Source organism: Mustelus asterias, chromosome 1, assembly GCF_964213995.1.
Source record: "Mustelus asterias chromosome 1, sMusAst1.hap1.1, whole genome shotgun sequence".
Lineage (NCBI taxonomy): Eukaryota > Metazoa > Chordata > Chondrichthyes > Carcharhiniformes > Triakidae > Mustelus > Mustelus asterias.
In genome coordinates, this window is record NC_135801.1 from 176,990,548 (window position 1) to 177,013,100 (window position 22,553).

Genomic DNA, 22,553 nt, shown 5'->3' on the forward strand with positions numbered 1-22,553 from the left:
GTATATAGTCTTTGACTCCGAGATGAACGTAACAGCTTCAATTTGGAATCATCCCGCATATGAAGAGTTATCAAAGCAATATAACCATGTGCAAACAGTGTCCGACTGAGTGCATTTCCAATCTGGGATTTTACATTGCTGCACTCCCGGGAGATTGAATCTTCCTGTTTACTCATCAGAGTAAACACTCCAACTGCCGGGACAGGTTCGAAACAACCCAGGCTAAATATTGACAATTGTTGCTCATTAATGACTCAAAGTTTTACACTAATTACCCTCAACAACATGTCATCCTTGCTTACATTATTAATAACTGTTATCCCTTCAGGAAAACCATCAGTTGCTAATATAGACTGTGCTCTAAACTTTGCAAATCGCAGATGTGGAAGAGAGTGATTTTTATGATTTACATGCTGTGCGTCTGTTTAGATCTTCCTAAGTATTTGAAATTATATATATTTTTGATTTGATTTATTATTGTCACATGTATTGGGATACAATGAAAAGTATTGTTTCTTGCGCACTATACAGACAAAGTATACTGTTCATAGAGTACATAGGGGAGAAGGAAAAGAGAAGGTGCAGGATGTAGTGTTACAGTCATAGCTAGGGTGTAGACAAAAATCAACTTAATATATGGTAGGTTCATTCAAAGGTCTGATGGCAGCAGGGAAGAAGCTGTTCTTGAGTTGGTTGATATTTGTTCTCAGGCTTTTGTATCTTTTTCCCAATGGAAGAAGCTGGAAGAGAGAATGTCCGGGGTGCATGGGGTCCTTGATTATGCTGGCTGCTTTTCTGAGGCAGCGGGAAGCGAGTCAATGTTTGGGAGACTACCCCAAAGTGTGGTGGATGCTGGGACACTGAGTAAATTTAAGGAGGAGTTAGACAGATTTTTAATTGGTAATGGGTTGAAGGGTTATGGGGAGAAGGCAGGAAAATGGGGATGAGGAGCATACCAGCCATGATCGAATGGCAGAGCAGACTCGATGGGCCAAATGGCCTAATTCTGCTCCTATATCTTATGAACTTATGAAGGCTGGTTTGCTTAATGCACTTGGCTATGTTCACAACCCTTTGTAGTTTCTTGCAGTCTTGATCAGAGCAGGAGCCATACCAAGCTGTGATACATCTGGAAAGGATGCTTCCTATGGTGCATCTGGGAGGTGATGGCCGAGTGGTATTATCGTTAAACTATTAATCCAGAAACTTAGCTAATGTTCTGCGGACCACGGTTCAAATCCCACCACAATAGATGGTGGAATTTGAATTCAACATAACAAAATCTGGAATTAAGAATCTACTGATGACCATGAAAACTTTGTCAATTGTTGGAAAAACTCATCTGTTTCACTAATGTCCTTTAGGGAAGGAAAGCTGCCATCCTTACCTGATGTGGCATATATGTGACTCCAGAGCCACAGCAATGTGGTTGACCCTCAACTGCCCTCTGAACAAGGGTAACTTGGGATGGGCAATAAATGCTGGTCAGCCAGTGACACCCATGACCCATGAATGAATGGAAAAATTTGTGAGGGTCGTAGTGGACATGCCAAATTTCCTTAGCTTCCTGGGGAAGTAGAGAAAGATGGTGGGAGCCACTTACCAGGTACATTTCAGAGGCAGCAATGACATTATTGTGAGTCTGGAGTCACATATAGACCAGAGCAGATAATGATGGCAGACTTCCTTCCCTAAAGGATAATAGTGAACGCAAATGGGGTTTTTAATGACACCCCTGTCATATCATGGTCAACCATTACTGACCATAATGTTTTATTCCAAATATATTGAATTAATTGAATTTAAATTCTCCTGTGGGCATGGTGGGATTTGAACTCACACCTCTGGATTATTAGTTCAGGTTCTTGGATTACTAGCCCAATAAAATAACTATCATGCCACCATACCCACTTGTGCACGAATGCTAGCACTGTGCACTCATGGCAGTTACTTGTGATCAGTGAGCTTTGTGCACAAGTAGTGAGAGAGAGCACAGCCTGAGTGAGACACAGCCAGAGTGAGTGTGGGTATTGGGAGTTTGGAGCACAGTGGGAGGGGCAAAGGATAAGAGGGCTTTTTGCTTTGTTTTCTTTATTTCCTAACTTTTCAAATTTTCAGAGTGGTCTTACCCTGCTGGAGCAGTAGCGGTTACAAAGGAGAGAGGTGATTGCTAAGTAGTGGACAAGGTCGGTAAGTATTTGCTACGTTAATCACTTACAGTTTGTTAGGGCTTTTTGTGATTTATATTTTGTAAGGGCGATATATTATGTAGTAACAAGGTCCAGGGAAGAAGGGACCTAGAAAAATTGATATTTTCTGTTTTTAAGCATCTTCCAAAGTTTAATTTAAAGGAATGAGTCATGGCAGCAAAGTTCAAAGCCGTGGTGCTCCTCATGCTCCATGTAGGAAGTTGGGGATATTTCCAGTGCCTGGGGCTAGCATGTATGGAGGAAGTGACTCCAACTGTAGCTCCTGGAAGCCTGGGTTTTGGAGCTGGAGCAAAGCTGGGGACACTGCAGAGCATCCACAAGGCGGAGAGTATCGTGGATAGCACATGTAGAGAGGTGGTCACACCACAGGCTCTGGTGTGTGTCTCTGCACTGGTGAAGGGTACGAGTGTCGTTGTGCTGGCGGAGGGTGCAGATGTCTCTGCACTGGTGGAGGGTGCGGGTATCTCTGCGCTGGTGGAGGGTGCAGGTATCTCTGCCCTGGTGGAGGGTGCGGGTATCTCTGCCCTGGTAGAGGGTGCGGGTATCTCTGCGCTGGTGGAGGGTGCGGGTATCTCTGCCCTGGTGGAGGTTGCAGGTATCTCTGCCCTGGTGGAGGGTGTGGGTATCTCTGCGTTGGTGGGGGTTGCGGGTGTCTCTGCATGGGTGGAGGGTGCGGGTATCTGCACTGGTGGAGGGTGTGGGTGTCTCTGACAGGTGGAGGTTGCGGGTATCTCTATGCTGGTGGAGAGTGCGAGTGTCATCCCACCAGCTGACAGGTCTTCCTTCTTCCTTAATCATGGTTTCCCACCCAACGTGGTTGACTCTCAACTGAGTTCAACCCATCGCCTGTGCCACTGCTCTCACGCCATCCCATCCCTCCCAGAACCAGGACAGGGTATCCCTCCTTGTCCTCACTTTTCATCCCACCAGCCTTCACATTCAAAGGATCATCCTCCGCCACTCCCGTCAACTCCAGCATGATGCCACCATGAAACGGATCTTCCCCTCACTCTCCGTCAGCACTCCGCAGTGACTGCTCTCTCTGGGACACCCTGGTTCACTCCTCCATCACATCTAACACCTCACCCACCGCACTTTCCCATGCTATTGCAGACGGTGCAACACCTGCCCCTTCACGTCCAATGGCCTAAATACTCTTTTCAAACGAAGTACCACTTCACATGCACCTTGTTTAATTTGATCTATTGCATTTGCTGCTCCTAATGTGATCTACTCTACATCAGAGAGACCAAACGCAGACTGGGTGATCGCTTTGCAGAACACCTTTGGTTCATCCACAAGTAGGACCCAGATCTTCCTGCCGCTTGCCATTTCAAATCACAACCCTGTTCTCATGTCTACATTTCCGTCCTTGACCTGTTGCAACGTTGAACATGTGAAGCCCAATGAAAACTGAAGGAATAGCACCTCACCTTCCAGTGAGGCACCTCCAGGCTTAACATTGAGTTCAACAACTTCAGACGTTGAACTCTCTCCTCCACCTTCACCCCATTTTTTATTTCTATTAACTTACTTTCATTTCTTCCATTGAATGATTTTTCCATAGTCTTTTTATCCCCCTTTCCATCTTTTTTCCCTTACCACAGCCTCCCCTCATCCCACCCCACTGGGGCTATCTTTTACCTGTTCCAGATTGTCCTTTGTCACACTGCTTACCTTTGTTGTGCTTTTAACACATTCTGATCTCTTAATGTGCTGCAATCAGCACCCTTCTTAGCCAGGATCCCCACCATTTATATTCCCTTTGTCTTTTCCTTCATGACATCTTTGTCAATCTCTCCCTAGCCTCCATTTATTGCTGGCCCTCTATCCAGACCCTACTGCTCCATTCCCCGAAAACAGTATAAATCTCATCCTATTTCCAGTTCTCTGTAGCTCCTGACGAAGAGTTATCCAGACTCAAAACATTAGCTCTGTTCTCTCTCCACAGATGTTGTGACTTGCTGAGATTTTCCAGCATTTTCTGTTTTTACTTCAGATTCCAGCGTAGAATTATATCATAGCCATCGAATCTGCACCAACTCTTCGACAGAGCATCCCACCCAGGCCCTATCTCCGTAACCCCACACATTTACGCCGCTAGTCCTCCTAACCTACACACCTTTGGGCACTAAGGGGCAATTTAGCATGGCCAATCCTCCTAACCTACACACCTTTGGGACACTAAGGGACAATTTAGCATGGCCAATCCTCCTAACCTACACACCTTTGGGACACTAAGGGACAATTTAGCATGGCCAATCCTCCTAACCTACACACCTTTGGGACACTAAGGGACAATTTAGCATGGTCAATCCACCTAACCTGCACATCTTTGGAGTGTGAGAGGAAACTTGATCACTCGGAGGAAACCCATGCAGAGACAGGGAGAATGTGCAAACTCAACACAGACACCTGAGGCCGGAATTGAACCCGGGTCCCTGGTGCTGTGAGGCAGCAGTGCTAACCACTGTATCGCCCTTAGCAATAATTTGCTTTTATGCTATTTTGATGTGTTGAAGTTAAGTTCTACAGAGAAACACCCCAAAGTTGAGAATGTTTCAAGGGTAAATAAAACATTTAAGAAATCTGGAGAAATATATATTTATGTTCCAATTCTTAGGTGACCCAGAGAGGATGAAACCAGTCATTTTCAGTGATGCTCCACAAGCCAGTGACATAACGATGTTCCTGTTTGAATTCATTTCAATACAATTTTTGATTGTCATGTATTAGTATACAGTGAAAAGTATTGTTTCTTGCGCGCTATACAGACAAAACATACCATTCATAGCATACACGGGGAGAAGGAAAGGAGAGGGTGCAGAATATAGTGTTCGGCAGTGATGGGAGGGGCGGGGGGATGTTTCAATTGATAGATGGGGTTCCATTCAAGTACACAGCTTTCCGCTGAACATTGCAAACATTAATGAAGAACTCTACCTCTGGCCTTATAAGGAAGGGAAAGGGCATTACTGAAGCAGCTGAAGATTGAACCAGTGATGCTATCCCGTTGAAATTCCACTGCAATTTCCTGGGGCTTAGATAATTTGCCTTCAACAAGTCTAACCATCCTCATTTGTGCCAAGTATGACTCCAGCCACTGGAGAATTTTTACCTTTTTCCAAATTGACTTCAGTTTTGCTAAAGCTCCTCTGTGTCACACTTGGTCAAACACTGTCTTGATAGAAAGGGATTTCACTCTCATCTCACCTCTGGAATCTAATTCTTCTGTCCACGCTTGGACAAGGAGCAGAGTCAAGTGATCCATAGAAAATGCAAACTGATCATAGTTAAGCAGGTTAGTAGTGAGTAAAGTACTGGCACTGTTGATGATTAGTTCCATCACTTTGGTGTTTGAGGTACAGGCAATGTCAGTGGAGAGAGGGTTAAGCACAGGTTAAAGAGATGTGTATTGTGTCCAGCCAGGACAGTTAGTGAGATTTTGCAAGCCCAGGCAAGTCGTGGGGGTTACAGATAGTGTGACATGAACCCAAGATCCCGGTTGAGGCCGTCCTCATGTGTGCGGAACTTGGCTATCAGTCTCTGCTCAGCGACTCTGCGATGTCGTGTGTCGTGAAGGCCGCCTTGGAGAACGCTTACCCGAAGATCAGAGGACGAATGCCTGTGACCACTGAAGTGTTCCCCAACAGGAAGAGAACACTCTTGCCTGGTGATTGTCGAGCGGTGTTCATTCATCCATTGTCGTAGCGTCTGCGTGGTCTCCCCAATGTACCATGCCTTGGGACATCCTTTCCTGCAGTGTATCAGGCAGACAACGTTGGCTGAGTTGCAAGTGTATGTACCGTGTACCTGGTGGATGGTGTTCTCACGTGAGATGATGGCATCCATGTCGATGATCCGGCATGTCTTGCAGAGCTTGCTGTGGCAGGGTTGTGTGGTGTCGTGGTCACCGTTCTCCTGAAGGCTGGGTAGTTTGTTGCGGACAATGGTCTGTTTGAGGTTGTGTGGTTTTTTGAAGGCAAGAAGTGGGGGTGTGGGGATAGCCTTGGCAAAATGCTCGTCTTCATCAATTACATGTTGAAGGCTCCGGAGAAGATGTCGTAGCTTCTCCGCTCCAGGGAAGTACTGGACGACAAAGGGTACTCTGTCCCCCGTGTCCCATGTTTGTCTTCTGAGGAGGTCGGTGCAGTTTTTCACTGTGGCGCATCGGAACTGTCGATTGATGAGTCGAGCGCCATATCCTGTCCTTATGAGGGCATCTTTCAGCGTCTGGAGGTGTCTGTTGCGATCCTCCTCATCCGAGCAGATCCTGTGTATACGGAGGGGTTGTCCATAGGGGATGGCTTCTTTAGCGTGTTTAGGTGTTTAGCAGACAAGATACCAAAAGGACTACAGATCACAAACCCACTCAGGTCAACCTACAACACAGACTATGCTGAGAGACTTTGCCGTCGCACCTCTCTCACACTCCTCAACCACCTCATTCACCAGCTCTACAGCAAACGCTGCATCCTGGAAACCAAGATAGAGTCTTATATTCTCAACTTGCGCTCAGGACGCAGACCAGCTGCGAAACTCTGCCAAGCAGACGAGACAAAGGAACTACGCCATCTACTTGCACACCAAGAACAGGAAACTTGAGAAACTCGGCATCACCACCAGCAGCAACCAAACCGCACCCGGTACCACAGTAGAACACAGTACCACTGCAGGTAAGTCCATTGTCAACTTGTTGGACTACACACGTCAACCAGATGAAATCGAAGTTCTCAGCCGAGGGCTCAATTTCTGCCCCACCACCAAAACAGACCCCATCAGTCTCGCAGCAGACACAGAGGAATTCATCAGGTGAATGAGGCTGCGGGAGTTCTTCCACAAGCCCCAAGAGGCCAACAACGAACACAATGAGACAGCCAATGAACCGGAACAGCCAACAGAGAGGTCTGCGGTGCAGCAACCGAAGAGGAAAGAGTCGAATTGGACTTCTCTGGAAGGCTGCTGCCCTCGACTTGACATGTATGCCCAAGCCGTCAGGAGGTGCGTCAATTGCCAGATTCATCAGCCGCACTCACAAGACAGCCCTGAACATCACCCAAGCACAGCGCAACGCCATCTGCGCTCTCAAGACCAACCGCAGCATTGTCATCAAACCAGCAGACAAAGGAGGGGCCATTGTCATATTGAACAGAACGGATTACTTCAAAGAAGTGTACCGACAACTGAACAACGAGGAACACTACAGACAGTTACCCTCAGATCCGACCAAAGAACACACCCGTCAACTCAACACTCTGATCAAGACATTTGATCCGGACCTTCAGACCACCCTCCATGCTCTCATCCCACATACTCCTCACGTTGGAGATCTCTACTGCCTCCCGAAGATACACAAGGCAAACACACCCAGCCGTCCCATTGTTTCGGGCAATGGGACCCTGTGTGGGAACCTCTCCAGCTACGTCGAGGGCATCCTGAAACCCATTGTACAAAGAACCCCCAGCATTTGTCGCGACACTACGGACTTCCTACAGAAACTCAGCACACATGGAGCAGTTGAACCAGGAGCACACCTCGTCACAATGGATATCTCGGCATTCTACACCAGCATCCCCCATGACGATGGCATTGCTGCAACTGCCTCAGTACTCAACGCCGACAACTGCCAATCTCCAGATGTAATTTTACAACTCATCCGCTTCATCCTGGACCACAATGTCTTCACCTTCAACAACCAGTTCTTCATCCAGACACACGGAACAGCCATGGGGACAAAATTCGCACCTCAATATGCCAACATCTTCATGCACAGGTTCAAACAAGACCTTTTCACTGCACAGGGCCTTCAACCGATGCTATACACTAGATACATCGATGACATTTTCTTCCTTTGGACTCATGGTGAACAATCACTGAAGCAACTATATAATGACATCAACAAGTTCCATCCCACTATCAGACTCACCATGGACTACTCTCCGGAATTGGTTGCATTCTTGGACACATGCATCTCCATCAAGGATGGTCACCTCAGCACTTCACTGTATCTCAAGCCCACGGATAACCTCACGGTGCTCCACTTCTTCAGCTTCTGCCCTAAACACGCTAAAGAAGCCATCCCCTACGGACAAGCCCTCCGTATACACAGGATCTGCCCAGATGAAGAGAATCGCAACAGACACCTCCAGTCGCTGAAAGATGCCCTCATAAGAACAGGATATGGCGCTCGACTCATCGATCAACAGTTCTGACGCGCCACAGCGAAAAACCGCACCGACCTCCTCAGAAGACAAACATGGGACACGGTGGACAGAGTACCCTTCGCCGTCCAGTACTTCCCCAGAGCGGAGAAGCTATGACATCTTCTCCGGAGCCTTCAACATGTCATTGATGAAGACGAACATCTCGCCAAGGCTATCCCCACACCCCCACTTCTTGCCTTCAAAAAACCACGCAACCTCAAACAGACCATTGTCCGCAGCAAACTACCCAGCCTTCAGGAGAACAGTGACCATGACACCACACAACCCTGCCACAGCAACCTCTGCAAGACGTGCCGGATCATCGACACGGATGCCATCATCTCACGTGAGAACACCATCCACCAGGAACACGGTACATACACTTGCAACTCGGCCAACGTTGTCTACCTGATACGCTGCAGGAAAGGATGTTCCGAGGCATGGTACATTGGGGAGACCATGCAGACGCTACGACAACGGATGAATGAACACCGCTCAACAATCATCAGGCAAGAGTGTTTCTTCCTGTTGGGGAGCACTTCAGCGGTCACGGGCATTCATCCTCTGATCTTCGGGTAAGCGTTCTCCAAGGCGGCCTTCACGACACACGACAGCGCAGAGTCGCTGAGCAGAGACTGATAGCCAAGTTCCGCACACATGAGGACGGCCTCAACCGGGATCTTGGGTTCATGTCACACTATCTGTAACCCCCACGACTTCCCTGGGTTTGCAAAATCCCACTAACTGTCCTGGCTAGAGACAATACACATCTCTTTAACCTGTGCTTAATGCTCTCTCCACTCACATTGTCTGTACCTTTAAGACTTGATTACCTGTAAAGACTCACATTCCAATCATTATTCATGTAACTTGAGTTTGTGTCTTTGTGCCCTGTTTGTGATCAGAACTCCCACCCACCTGATGAAAGAACAGCCTGTTCCGAAAGCTAGTGGCTTTTGCTACCAAATAAACCTGTTGGACTTTAACCTGGTGTTGTTAGACTTCTTACTGTGTTTATCCAAGTCCAACGCCGGCATCTCCACATCATAACTGGGCTGGAGCCAGAGAAGTAACACCCACTCATTTCTGCATTATAGAAGTTTCGCACATCAGTAATGTTTTTCACACCTAGTTGCTAAGCTCTGCCATCATTGAGGTGGGGGATATTGATGGAGATACAGTCTCCTTTTAGCAACTGGTTAGGTTTTGGTGTTTCTCCCAGAGAATGTTGGACATGTGGAGTAGTGTGCTGACTCAAGTTTCCAATGTTGATCTAAATTCCTTAAAGCAAGAGTCAGAGATCTAATACATTTGAATTTCTGCAGGTGGCTCCAGTTTTTACATTGATGGGAAACCATACCCTGGGTTTAAATATGTATTTGCTTTTGTCCCCTCCACCACCAATCCATCTAAGAATTCCACTTTCATTTCCAATCCTACACTCTGCATAGTATGCTGAGTTAACCAAAATTGTCTAAACACTCGAGGGTTTCTCCACATCTGTTTTTTAAAAAAAGGGCAGCATGGTGGCACAGTGGTTAGCACTGCTGCCTCACAGCTCCAGGGACTCGGGTTCGATTCCCAACTTGGGTCACTGTCTGTGTGGAGTTTGCACACTCTCCTCGTGTTTGCGGGGGTTTCCTCCGGGTGCTCCGGTTTCCTCCCACACTCCAAAGATGTGCTGGTTAGGTGGATTGGCTATGCTAAATTGCCCCTTAGTGTTAGGAGGACTAGCTAGGGTTATGGGGATAGGGCCTGGGTAGGATTATGGTTGGTGCAGACTTGATGGGCCGAATGGCCTCCTTCTGCACTGTAGGGATTTTATGATCTGCTACTTGTACTCTTTTCAGACTCCACCTCACGCTGTTACACATCAACTGACCATCTCCCGATTAATGACTTTCACTCTTTTGATGTTGCTCATCTTGCTCTGGCTTGTTGCTCTGCTGGATTTGTTAGCTTGCTAGCTATGCCCCTTCACCAGCCTCTAAATTGCTGGCTCACTCATGATTAATCCCCTGGTTTTGTGAGACTTCTAAGGCTGATGCTGTCGCTTGATAGAATTCTTGGGGGTGATGGATGGGGTGGTGGGTTACACTACAACTGTGTTTCAAAATGTGAGCATCTCTGTCTTTGTTGTCCAATCACCCAACCCTGACATCAACATCACCTTTTGTAACAAAGCAATCCATATGTGATGTTATGCAAGCACTTAAAGGGTGAGGATTGCTTCAAAACTTTTGTTTACGGATTTTAGTGTGTATTGCACTGGGAAATATATTGGGAAAACCAATCAGGAAAAGATAAAAATATATGGTGTATTAGGAAAATCTGATAGTGATCGGCAGACCTGTTTTGATAATGCAAAGTAAAGTTGTAAAATTGAACATAATGGCGATTAGAATGTTATGTTTGTAGTGTCAAAGGACACCATTAGTGGGAAATTACTTAACCAACCTAACTGCGACTTAGTTGTAACTATTTCAGACATTAAAGTGTCATCTTCCAAATTGTGACTTTGCAAGATGGTTAGTGAAGAGGTCATTGAAGCATTTACAGCAGTAAACTGACCCCTGACTTGCCAATTCATGTTTGCAGTAATTACTATCTCTCATCACTGAGCAACTAAAGGAAATGGATTATTGATTCACTTCTCAACAACATTCCCCTTCAGATCCTCAGTCAACACCTCCGCACAGCCTTTACACCTCAGCATTGTTTATTTAGATCAGACTTGATTTCCTGGTGAGACCTCAGCTGGGCTCTCATTCATCTCAGTAAAGACCCCACTTCCATAAGGACACACACATCAGTCTTGCTTCGATTTCAAATTTCATCTGAACGCTTTCAGCAAAGGTCGTGCAGTTCAGTCACAGGCTTTAACATCTTCAGTACCCTGAATGAGTTGAAATGTGTAATAGATATATATCCTTAAATACAAAGCCTGCAGACTCCTGTGCAAAATAAAAGCAGAAAATGGTGAAAAGTAACTGAAACACAAAGATCATTTCATTAAGTTTGATATGAATTACAGCCTGACAAAGTCCTATGTTAACTACCCCACAAGCTTCCTCACTATCTTGCGTGACTGTCTGGTTCCAGATCCCTTTAAGATCATCGGAACTGACAAAACCAAGGCAAGAAACCTCCGACATAGAACATAGAAAAAATACAGCACAAACAGGCCCTTCGGCCCAAAGGTTGCGCCGGTCATGTCCCTACCTACTTAGGCTTATATATAGGCTTACCTATAACCCTCAATCCTATTAAGTCCCATGTACTCATCCAGAAGTATCTTAAAAGACCCTATCGAGTTTGCCTCCACCACCACTAATGGCAGCCGATTCCACTCACCCACCACCCTCTGAGTGAAAAACATACCCCTGACATCTTCTCCGTACCTACTCCCCAGCACCTTAAACCTGTGTCCTCTCGTAGCAGCCATTTCAGCCCTGGGAAAAAGCCTCCGAGAATCCACCCAATCTAAACACATTGATGAAGGAAAAGCGTGGGGCGGCACGGTAGCACAGTGGTTAGCACTGCTGCTTCACAGCTCCAGGATCCAGGGTTCGATTCCCGGCTCGGGTCACTGTCTGTGTGGAGTTTGCACATTCTCCTCGTGTCTGCGTGGGTTTCCTCCGGGTGCTCCCGTTTCCTTCCAAAGATGTGCGGGTTAGGTTGATTGGCTAGGTTAAAAAAAAATTGCCCCTTAGAGTCCTGGGATGCATAGGTTAGAGGGATTAGCGGGTAAAATATGTGGGGGTAGGGCCTGGGTGGGATTGTGGTCGGTGCAGACTTGATGGGCCGAATGGCCTCCTTCTGCACTGTAGGGTTTCTATGATTCTATACCTCTCAACATCTTGTACACCTCTATTAGGTCACCTCTCATCCTTTGTCTCTCCAAGGAGAAAAGACCGAGCTCCCTCAACTTATCCTCATAAGGCATGCCAACCAATCCAGGCAACATCCTTGTAAATCTTCTCTGCACCCTTTCAATCATTTCCACATCCAGAACTGAGCACAGTACTCCAAGTGGGGTCTGACGAGGGTCTTATAAAGCTGCATCATTATCTCCCGACTCCTAAACTCAATCCCTCAATTGATGAAGGCCAGCACACTATATGCCTTCTTAACCACCTCCTCTACCTGCGAGGCTGATTTAAGAGTCCTATGGACCCGGACCCCAAGGTCCTTCTGATCCTCTACACTGCTAAGTGTCTTACCCTTGATATTATACTCCTTCATCCCATTTGACCTGCCAAAATGGACCACTACACATTTATCCGGGTTGAAGTCCATCTGCCACTTCTCCGCCCAGTCTTGCATCTTATCTGTCACGCTGCAGCTTCTGACATCCCTCCAACTTTTCCACACCACCAACAACCTTCGTGTCGTCAGCAAACTTACCAACCCATCACTCCACTTCCTCATCCAGGGCATTTATGGAAATGACAAACAGCAAGGGTCCCAGAACAGATCCCTGGGGCACTCCACTGGTGACCGACCTCCATTCAGAAAAAGACACATCTACAACCACTCTCTGCCTTCTGCAGGCAAGCCAGTTCTGGATCCACAAGGCAACAGCCCCTTGGATCCCATGCCCTCTCACTTTCTCGAGAAGTCTTGCATGGGGGACCTTATCGAACGCCTTGCTGAAGTCCATGTAAACCACATCTACCGCTTTTCCTTCATCAATGTGTTTAGTCAAATTTTCGAAGAACTCCACCAGGCTTATAAGGCACGATTTGCCTTTGACAAAGCCGTGCTGACTACTTTTGAGCATATTAAACTTCTCTAAATGTTCATAAATCCTGTCCCTCAGGATCTTCCCCATCAACTTACCAACCACTGAGGTTAGACTCACCGGTCGGTAATTTCCTGGGCTATCCCTATTCCCTTTCTTGAATATAGGAACCACATCTGCAATCCTCCGGAACCTCTCCCGTCTCCATCAAAGATCATCGCCACAGGCTCTGCAATCTCTTCCCTCGCCCTCCCACAGTAACCTGGGGTACATCCCATCCGGTCCCGGCGACTTATCTATCTTGATGCTATTCAAAATTTCCAACACATCCTCTTTCTTAATGTCCACAAACTCAATCTTTTCAGTCCGCCTCAATCCTGTAGTACAACCACCCAGGTCTTTTTCCACCGTGAATACCGAGGTAAAATATTCATTAAGCACCTCTGCTATTTCTTCCGGTTCTGTACAGACTTTATCACCTTCACATTTTATCGGTCCTATTCCTTCACATCTCATCCTTTTACTCTTCACATCAAGAGCTATTTTAATGGAGGGTGAGCCTTGTAATCCTGTGAGATATCTGCACTCATTTAAATTTGGCTGCTGATGATCCTTGGTTTTAATTGTTGGTCACTTGCTGTCAATTGTCTAGGCCCGAAATTCTGTGCAGTATCCACAAGATGCACTGCGGCAACTCACCAATGTTCATCTGGCAGCATCTCCAAAACCTGCAGCTGCTATAAGTATGGGAAAACGGCAGCAGGTACATGGAAACACAATCACCTCCAAGTTCAACGCCATCCTGATTTGGACATGCATCACTATCCCTTCAACATCAGTCAAAATTATGGAACATTTTACCTCTTATATTGTTATAAGCGAGTATTTCCATCAGAGACTGGAAATTCAAGAAGGTGGCCTACCACCACGGGTGGCACAGTGGTTAGCACTGCTGCCTCACAGCGCCAGGGATCTGGGTTCAATTCTGGTCTCGGGTGACTGTGCGGAGTCTGCATGTTCTCCCCGTGTCTGCGTGGGTTTCCACACACAGTCCAAAGATGTGCGGGTTAGGTTGATTGGACATGCTAAATTGCCCCTTCGTGTCAGGAGAACTAATAGGGTAAATATGTGGGGTTAAGGGGATAAGACCTGGGTGTGATTGTTGTCGGTGCAGTCTTGATGAGTCGAATGGCCTCCTTCTGCACTGTCGGGATTCGATGACCACTTTCTGGGACAAATTAAGTTGCCTCATGAATGCGGCCCACCCTAGAGTCACCCATATCCTGAGAATGAAAAAGCATTCAAATGAAGATGTATATAGAGTCCTTTGGTTTATACAAGTTAGCACATAGCTTACACCAAGTCCAGAACTTTTATTCAGAAAGTTTTGCATCTGAATGGTAATTTTTAAAAAAACAACTCTCGCATCTCAGCATGTTCACCGAAAACACGCAATGGAAATAATCCCACTGGTAACCCCATGGATCAAAATAGAGACTTGAAATCCTAACACAAACCAAGATACAAATTTTTCTTCAGCTGAAAAACTCTTTATCGATTGCAATATTGTAGCAGCTCTGGATTGCTGACATTTACTGTTGTGATTCTGACCAATGTGCTTTCGTGATCTTGTGATAACCTTCATTTGGGCGATTCCCTGCCCAACAAATGTAGATGAAGTATTTTTAAGGAGATAAAATATTATTTTCCATAGTCAAGCTTCCTAAATATTGGCTGGTTTCCAAATGGCGCAACAGAATGTGTCCGCAGGGAAGTAATAGGCATCTTCCTTGTTCAAACAATTAATTTAGTGCCAATGGATACAAATCCATGTGTTTTGTGTCTGTTATAAATTGGTTGACTTGAAAAGCATAAATAAAAAATTTGTAAAGATGTGGAAAAGCCGCCTTGATTCATAAATGTTAACCCTACACAAGGTGTCTGCGAGTGCTTAGAAACAAACATAATCTGTGGAATTTTCCCACTCCGCCCACCACGGGAATCGTAGCGGGTGGGGCAATCATGCAAAGGTCCGTTGACCTCGGGTGGGATTTTCCGGTTTTGGGGCGAGGATGGCCGGAAAATCCCACCCAATAACTGCCAAATAAAACTGGCCTAATTTTCCAGTTTACATCAATCAATTCACACAAAACAAAAACACAATAAAGAAACAAATGAGCATTTTTTTTTGTAATGAGCACATTTATTCCGATTATAGCTTTAGCTTAGCCATTGTCCCAAAATACCAAAGTTTCAAGAGTCAGGGATTCAGTCAATATCTATTTACACTAGTGCGGTCAGTGATAGCAGAATTACTGAAGGTAGGAAAGCTGACATTAAATCCATTGAACATATAGTAAATTACCATAGTCTATCTACTGAATGCACTACACAGAACTTGGCAAATAGCTGTGTCATGTTTTTCAAATATGGCATGAGCAAAAACTCAAATAACTTAATGGGACTATGCACCATATGTCATACAGGTCATGGTATAAGCTGGTGTAAGCTACAATATCCAAATACTGACCCAACTTTGCTTCACCTCAAATTACCTGTCAATGAGTGCTCCTAAACTACTAAAAGATAAACTTAAAAATAAACTTAAAAAATCCACTAAATTTTCTCATCATAAAAAAATAAATACAGGTTAAGAAACTGCAGTTATTTGTACATTAAGAAAAAATATAATTGTTAGGAGCGAATGATAAATCAAAGACATTTACATTTATCAACTAGTTTTTTTTTTAAATGATCAATTTTAAAACTTGAAGATTTTTTTAAGCCACGTAATCTGAATAATAAATTTTTGGTCCAAATTAGACACATAAACAATACATATGAATCACTGCATTTAATTGATCTTTAATTTCCCCTGCGCGAACTACTAGTTTTAAGCTCCACTTTTGCACAAAGGCTGTGTTAATGGGGTAAAAGTTGGAAAACGAGGCAGTTGTGTCTAAAGGAAAATGATGGTAAATCCCAGGCAAGCCTTTCACACTTTAAAAATGTCCAGATTATTCAATTACTTTTCTTTTTAGAGATAGAAGCTCAAACGAATAGATTTTAATAACATACATAACAAATAATTCAATACCCTTCAGATTGCAGCTCATATGTACAGTACACAATAGCTATGGTTAAAGAGTATTCTTTTATATTGTCCTATCAAGACTGTAGTCCCAAACTTATTACTCGAAGCCCACACATCTTTTAACTTGTACAGAACTTTATAACAAGTTCCATGTATTTTTAATTCAGGAAAAAAGAAAACGCTTAGAGATTTGTGTTAATTTTACAAGACCAAAGTCTTGTAAAGAACCAGGACATTGCAGATTTTGGGATATGTGAAAATAATGCAGATAGTATATCCAGTACTTTTTAGTTCAGCCTGTGTAGGCTTGCAAAAAAAAAAAAGCTTTTTTTAAAAGCAGTATTTTCTTATTGTACCCCTTTTACAGGTCTGCATTTCTACAATATAGATAAGTGTTTCTGAAGGCGCTTTTGCCTTTCTACACATCTCAATAATGGAAAGTACTGCTTCTACCTCAAATCTGATAAATAAAATGGCATGACATTGAAAGTATAAAGTGTACAATTACAAACTTGTTAATTGCCTGAGAAAGAGAATGGTCCAAGTGAAAAGGTATCATGTCTAAATGGCACTGATCAATTAATGACTGAATGGTATTTCCAACTTAATTATCATCAAGTTGAAGAAAAAACAAAGAATTGGCAATGACTAATTTAATTCAGGGGCATCAACTGATAAAGCCACAGATTTTGTGGTCGCATGACTTTACTCTTTTATTCTGCCCTATCCCCTTGAATTCAATGAATACCCTTCCAAGCAGTTACTAAATAAATTTGATCAACAGCAATCTGAACATCAGCTTACATTACTCAATAAAACTGTTGAAATGAGACTAATATGCTAAACATCTGCTACATATAAAATCTCTAGCTAATATGAAGCCTATGGTACCAACCTCTAAAACCATTAAGATATGTACACAGGTTTGGGTATATTAACAAATAGAATATTACAAAATATTACGAAGGCATTTTTCACTTGAAGTTAGCATAATCCGAAAATGCATCAATGTACTCTTGCACGACTTTGTAGCAGAATTCATACTGTTCCTGCAGAAGAAAATAAAAATTCTAAGTTTCAGATATGGTTTAAAATACATTTGAACAACAACAAAAATATTAGGTATCTTAGTTAAAAAAACATAACCCATAAATCTTAAGAAAAACATGAAAATGGAGCAGATCTGTGCTATGCTAACCCCCAGTGTTTTATTAGTTACTTTATAGAATTCATCATATTTCATTAAGTTCTCAGCTCTGTTGGTGTGGGCAGGTAGCAAAGGGAAAACTTGTGTTTCTCCATTAATGGAGGTAGAGAGGGGAAAGCATGATCAGTCCAAACAAAACTGCCGAGATCTCTCTTTGGGCACATTTACTAACACCTTATTTGAAATAAGAGAGGCTCAAAAGCCTTTCAATTACAATAAGTGCATAGTTCAGAAAGGCATTTTTGTAAGATGAGGAAACTCGGGCAATGTGATGTTTTCCACAAAAACGTTGTGTCTTATTCTCAATAATTTGTCAAATTCTTATTCCTTAACCTAACGTATTTGATAAGGTGTCTCACACGAGGCTTTATAACAAAACAAATTTGGTTGCATTCTAACTAAGGATTATGATTAGAAAACTGATTGAAAGAACACAGAACATAGTGTTAGGATTCCAAAGTGTTCCTTGGATTAGTAAAGGGTTGCAATCGATGTGCTGCAAGTTGTGGATCCATTTTTGTTCTCTCTATATGTAAATGATTTGGTTTGGGCATAGTTAGCAGGATATCAAAATTAATTAAAAAAAGAAAAGTACAGACAAATAGCAAAGAGGATAGTAAAAGGCTTAAACAGGACATGGACAAGGTTAGGGCAAGTTATTTATTATTATTGTCACAAGTAGGCTTACATTAACACTGCAATGAAGACATTAACACTGCAATGAAGTTACTGTGAAAATCCCCTAGTTGCCACACTCCGGCGCCTGAGAGAGAATTTAGAATGGCCAATGCACTTAACCAGCACGTCTTTCGGTCTGTGGGAGGAAACCGGAGCACCCGGAGGAAACCCATGCAGATATGGGGAGAACGTGCAGACTCCACGTAGACAGTGATCCAAGCCAGGAATCAAATCCGGGTCCCTGGGGCAGTGAGGCAGCAACGCTAACCACTGTGCCACCGCAGCGCTAATGCACTGGACAGGCAAAAGGGAGGCATAATTTAACATGGAGAAGTGTGACTTAATGTATTCTGGAAGAAATTAGTGAATACACTCAACGGATAGACACTGCAGGGTCCCAGTTGAAGAACGACTCAAGGATTTAATTACATTATTTCTTGAAAATGTGAATGCAAGTATATAAGACAAATGAAAAGTTAATATGGACTCTAAGAGTATAGAGAAATTGATAAATTTGTTCAAGGTCACAGTGTGCAGTTTTAGGCACATTATACAAAGTACATTACCCATGCAGTACTGATAGAATGCAGCATTGTCAAAGGTGCGTTCTTCAAATGGAATATTAAACTGAGGTGCCATTTGCTTGGTCTGGAGTTTCAGCTAAATATTTTAGGCCCTGTACCATTACTTCAAGAGCAGATCTGGCAAACATTTCACTCGACCATCATGAACAACAAAAGAATTGACTGACTAGTCAATCGCTTCAGTGCTATTTGTCAGATATTGCTGTGAGCAAAATAGCTGTTCTATTCACTTAATATTAGTCACTGTAATTCAGTTGTACAAATTATCTGGGATATTTCTGGGGGACACAAGACAACATAGGCGAAAGTTTACAAAAACAGTGAAGATTCTGTCATTGGAGTGGATTCTGTCATTGGTAGTTCGCCAGTCTGTTTAGACGGTAGACCCCCCCGTGACATTATTAGAAGCTGGTAATTAAGAGGCAGCAGGCTGGGGAGGCAGTCAAATCTTCCATGCTGCCAGCCCAGTCATAGGGAATGTGCATTTTCCTATGGTTGCAGCAGGCAGCCTCCAGAGAATAGAGGGGAATCCCCCTTCCTGGGCCAAGAGTCTCTGGCTCCGAAACGTCCCTGGGAAGTTGTCTCCATGCAGCAGGGGACCCTACAACTGACAAAATGGCAGCTTTGGGGCAAATTGCCTTTATTTTGTTGTATAAATATTCAAATTGGTTGCCTTCCTTCATCCAATGGGTAGCTGAGTCACCGGGTCGGGACTGTGTCAGGGAGCTGTTAGTTTGGCCTTTGTTCCTGCTGCCCAATAGTCAATAAAATTCTATCCTATAGGTGAAAAATCTTTCTTTTCTTACTCTTTAGCTCATGAATCCAACAATCCAATTGCTCTAAGTATTGTTACAGCACGATAACAGAGGCGTTGCAGCAACAAAAATATTCAAAAGTATAATAATCGGCATGCTGTATTTCTATTTAATTTGACTTTCAGATAAAAATATTGATTATAATCAAGGTTGGCGTTAAATTTGCAATAAAATTTGCTATATTATTCAGCACAGCTATGTGGAACTGCTTGTTATTCCTTATTACTCTCAGAGAAAGTGGCCTCCCATATTAATGAACATTAAAAGTGGTCATAATGCATTAAGGAACGTTAGCTGTAAAATAAGAGCTCTTTTAAACTGTAAGATGTTTTAGCTCTCAATGAAAGGTGATACGCGAGCACAAAAATCTATATCTATAATTTCTGCTATTTAACACAGTATTAGCGATTAACATGTCTCTGCTGTCCTTTCAAAGCCTCAGACTGTAACAATCAGCATTAAAAATACCCATGTTCTGCTCACAGCACTTACCAGTGTCTGGACCATATGTGGTCTCTGTAGCCGTAGACTCTTTACGGTCTGAAACACATCCAGGATGCCCTCAGCTTTTACTCTTTCCAGGACAGTACTCAGAGCACAGAATGTGCCTGTCCTTCCAGCACCAGCACTGTAAGTACATGTCAGGATATATAATAAATGCAGACATAGAAATTCACAATAGAAATATAAAAATAAGGACACAGTATACGACTTTAAAATGGGGACTGAATTACTCTTCAAATCCTGGTGCAATTGGTCCCGTGCTCTAACCCTACTTCAAGTGAAGAACACTGACACACACTGTGCACCTCATGAGAGACAAACTGTGTTGAACGCTTGCTGCATTGCAGACACACATCAAAAATTATATTCTCTCATTTTGGGATTTGTTTGTGCCTTATTGCTGTTCTCTGGTTCTTTCTTATTTATTGATCTTTATTGCCTTACAGTGCAAAGCACCTAGGCACAGTACTGAAAACAAGAATAGCAACAACAACATCAGACAATACATAAATAGAAATCACACTATGGGTGGAATTTTAAGCACCGAATGAAGTAAAAACGGGAGAGAATTGTGCCTTTTTTTGGAGCGAGCTCCCAGTTGCAATCGTATGGAACTTAAGTTAAAAAAAAGCCAGGATGTGATTCTTGCCAGTAGGGGGAGGGGCAGAGCCTAATCTCACTGGCTGCTGAGCTCTTGGGCGCCATTGCGCAGGTGCCCTGATCTTCCAGTGTAGCCCTTCCCACCCCAATGGCTGCCATGGCAGAGTTTCCCTCACCGCTCTGATCACTGCCCCCAGCGATCAAACTCCCTGATCGATTAACCCCTGCCCAATCAACCCCTACCTGCAGAGTGTTCACCCCCCCTCCCCCCCCACACCCCTTCAAGTCTCCTTCCCTTCTCAAGCCTGTGACAAGTGCCAGGCTGGCACTGCCCAGTCTTACCCCCGACCACTCACGGGGGGCTTGAATGGCCTCCGGTCCCACCGATGAGGCCATCACATCTGGCTCCCATTGATCTGGGGACCATATGTGATCCTCGCTAGTAAGGACCTTGAAAGGTGAGGGGCGAAGTCCAAGTGAGCCCGGACGATAGTGCCCGGGTTTCACTAATGACATTAGGTGAAAAACCAGGCGCGATCCTGACTTTTTGCCTCTTGCCCTATCTTACCAGCTCGCCTCACCAATCAACCGGTGGGATGAGCCGGTAAGATCGTGGCCTATGTTTCTGGGGGCGGGGGGGGGGGGGGGGGGGGGGGGGGGGGGTGGTGTAGACCTCTTGCCTGTCAACAATTTGTGAATATTAAGATGTGAACCAAATTTCTGTAGTTTATACTGATGACCACGCAAAATACAACAATTATGAGTAAAGAACTTTTCAGGTTTGGAGGTAGTAAGGTCATGCATCAATTTATAAACTTCAACTAAATCAAAAATCAGTCTTCTCTTCTCTGAAGATTGTAATCCAAGAACGCTCCTCATAAATTATTCCACACATGCCTTCCATTTTCCTGGTAACACGTAGAATCATAGAATCCCTACAGTGCAGAAGGAGGCCGTCGAGTCTGCACTGACAACTATCCCACACATGCCCTATTCCTGTAACCCCACATATTTACCCTGCTAATTCCCCTGACACTAAATTGGCAATTTAGCATGGCAATCCACCTAACCAGCACATCTTCGGACTGTGCGAGGAAACCTGAGCACCCGGAGGAAACCCATGCATTTGTTTCCCCTACCAGTAGTAAGCCGTTTCCAAGGACGGTCACAAACCCATTTCCCATCATTTCCTTGTCAGTATTTCTAAATCTGTCTATCATCATGTACACCGTAACTTTCCTTTTGATCTTGTTCTCTTGCTCTTCTGTTGAGTTATAGAGGTTTATAGCATGGAAACAGGCCCTTCGGCCCAACTTGTCCATGCCGCCCTTTTTTTAAACGCCTAAGCTAACCCCAATTGCCCACATTTGGCCCATATCCCTCTATACCCATCTTATCCATGTAACTACCTAAATGTTTTTTAAAAGACAAAATTGTACCCGCCTCTACTACTACCTCTGGCAGCTTGTTCCAGACACTCACCATCCTGTGTGTGAAAAAATTGCCCCTCTGGACACTTTTGTATCTCTCCCCTCTCACCTTAGACCTATGCCCTCTAGTTTTAGACTCCCCTACCTTTGGGAAAAGATATTGACTATCCAGTTGATCTGTGCCCCTCATTATTTTATAGACCTCTATAAGATCACCCCTCAGCCTCCTATGCTCCAGAGAAAAAAGTCCCAGTCTATCCAGTCTCTCCTTATAACTCAAACCATCAAGTCCTGGTAGCATCCTAGTAAATCTTTTCTGCACTCTTTCTAGTTTAATAATATCCTTTCTATAATAGGGTGACCAGAACTGCACGCAGTATTCCAAGTGTGGCCATACCAATGTCTTGTACAACTTCAACAAGAGTTCATACAAAAGTTTACCATTCTTTGCAAAAATAGCTCGTTCCTCTCTTGACCGGCTGGC

At 44.1% G+C, this 22,553-nt stretch overlaps 1 protein-coding gene across 4 annotated transcripts in view; it reads right to left on the reverse strand.

Moving 5' to 3' along the window:
• Positions 1–15,346: 15,346 nt before the first annotated feature.
• Positions 15,347–22,553, reverse strand: part of ptpra (protein tyrosine phosphatase receptor type A) — a 242,820-nt gene continuing 235,613 nt past the window's right edge. For all 4 annotated transcript variants that reach the window (XM_078223467.1, XM_078223448.1, XM_078223458.1 and 1 more), the window contains 2 exons: positions 20,028–20,163; positions 15,347–17,300 (listed from right to left, as the gene is read on the reverse strand). In XM_078223467.1, the coding sequence (XP_078079593.1) occupies positions 17,226–17,300; positions 20,028–20,163 (211 nt within the window). In that variant the 3' untranslated portion in view covers positions 15,347–17,225. The remainder of the gene's footprint in view (positions 17,301–20,027; positions 20,164–22,553) is intronic.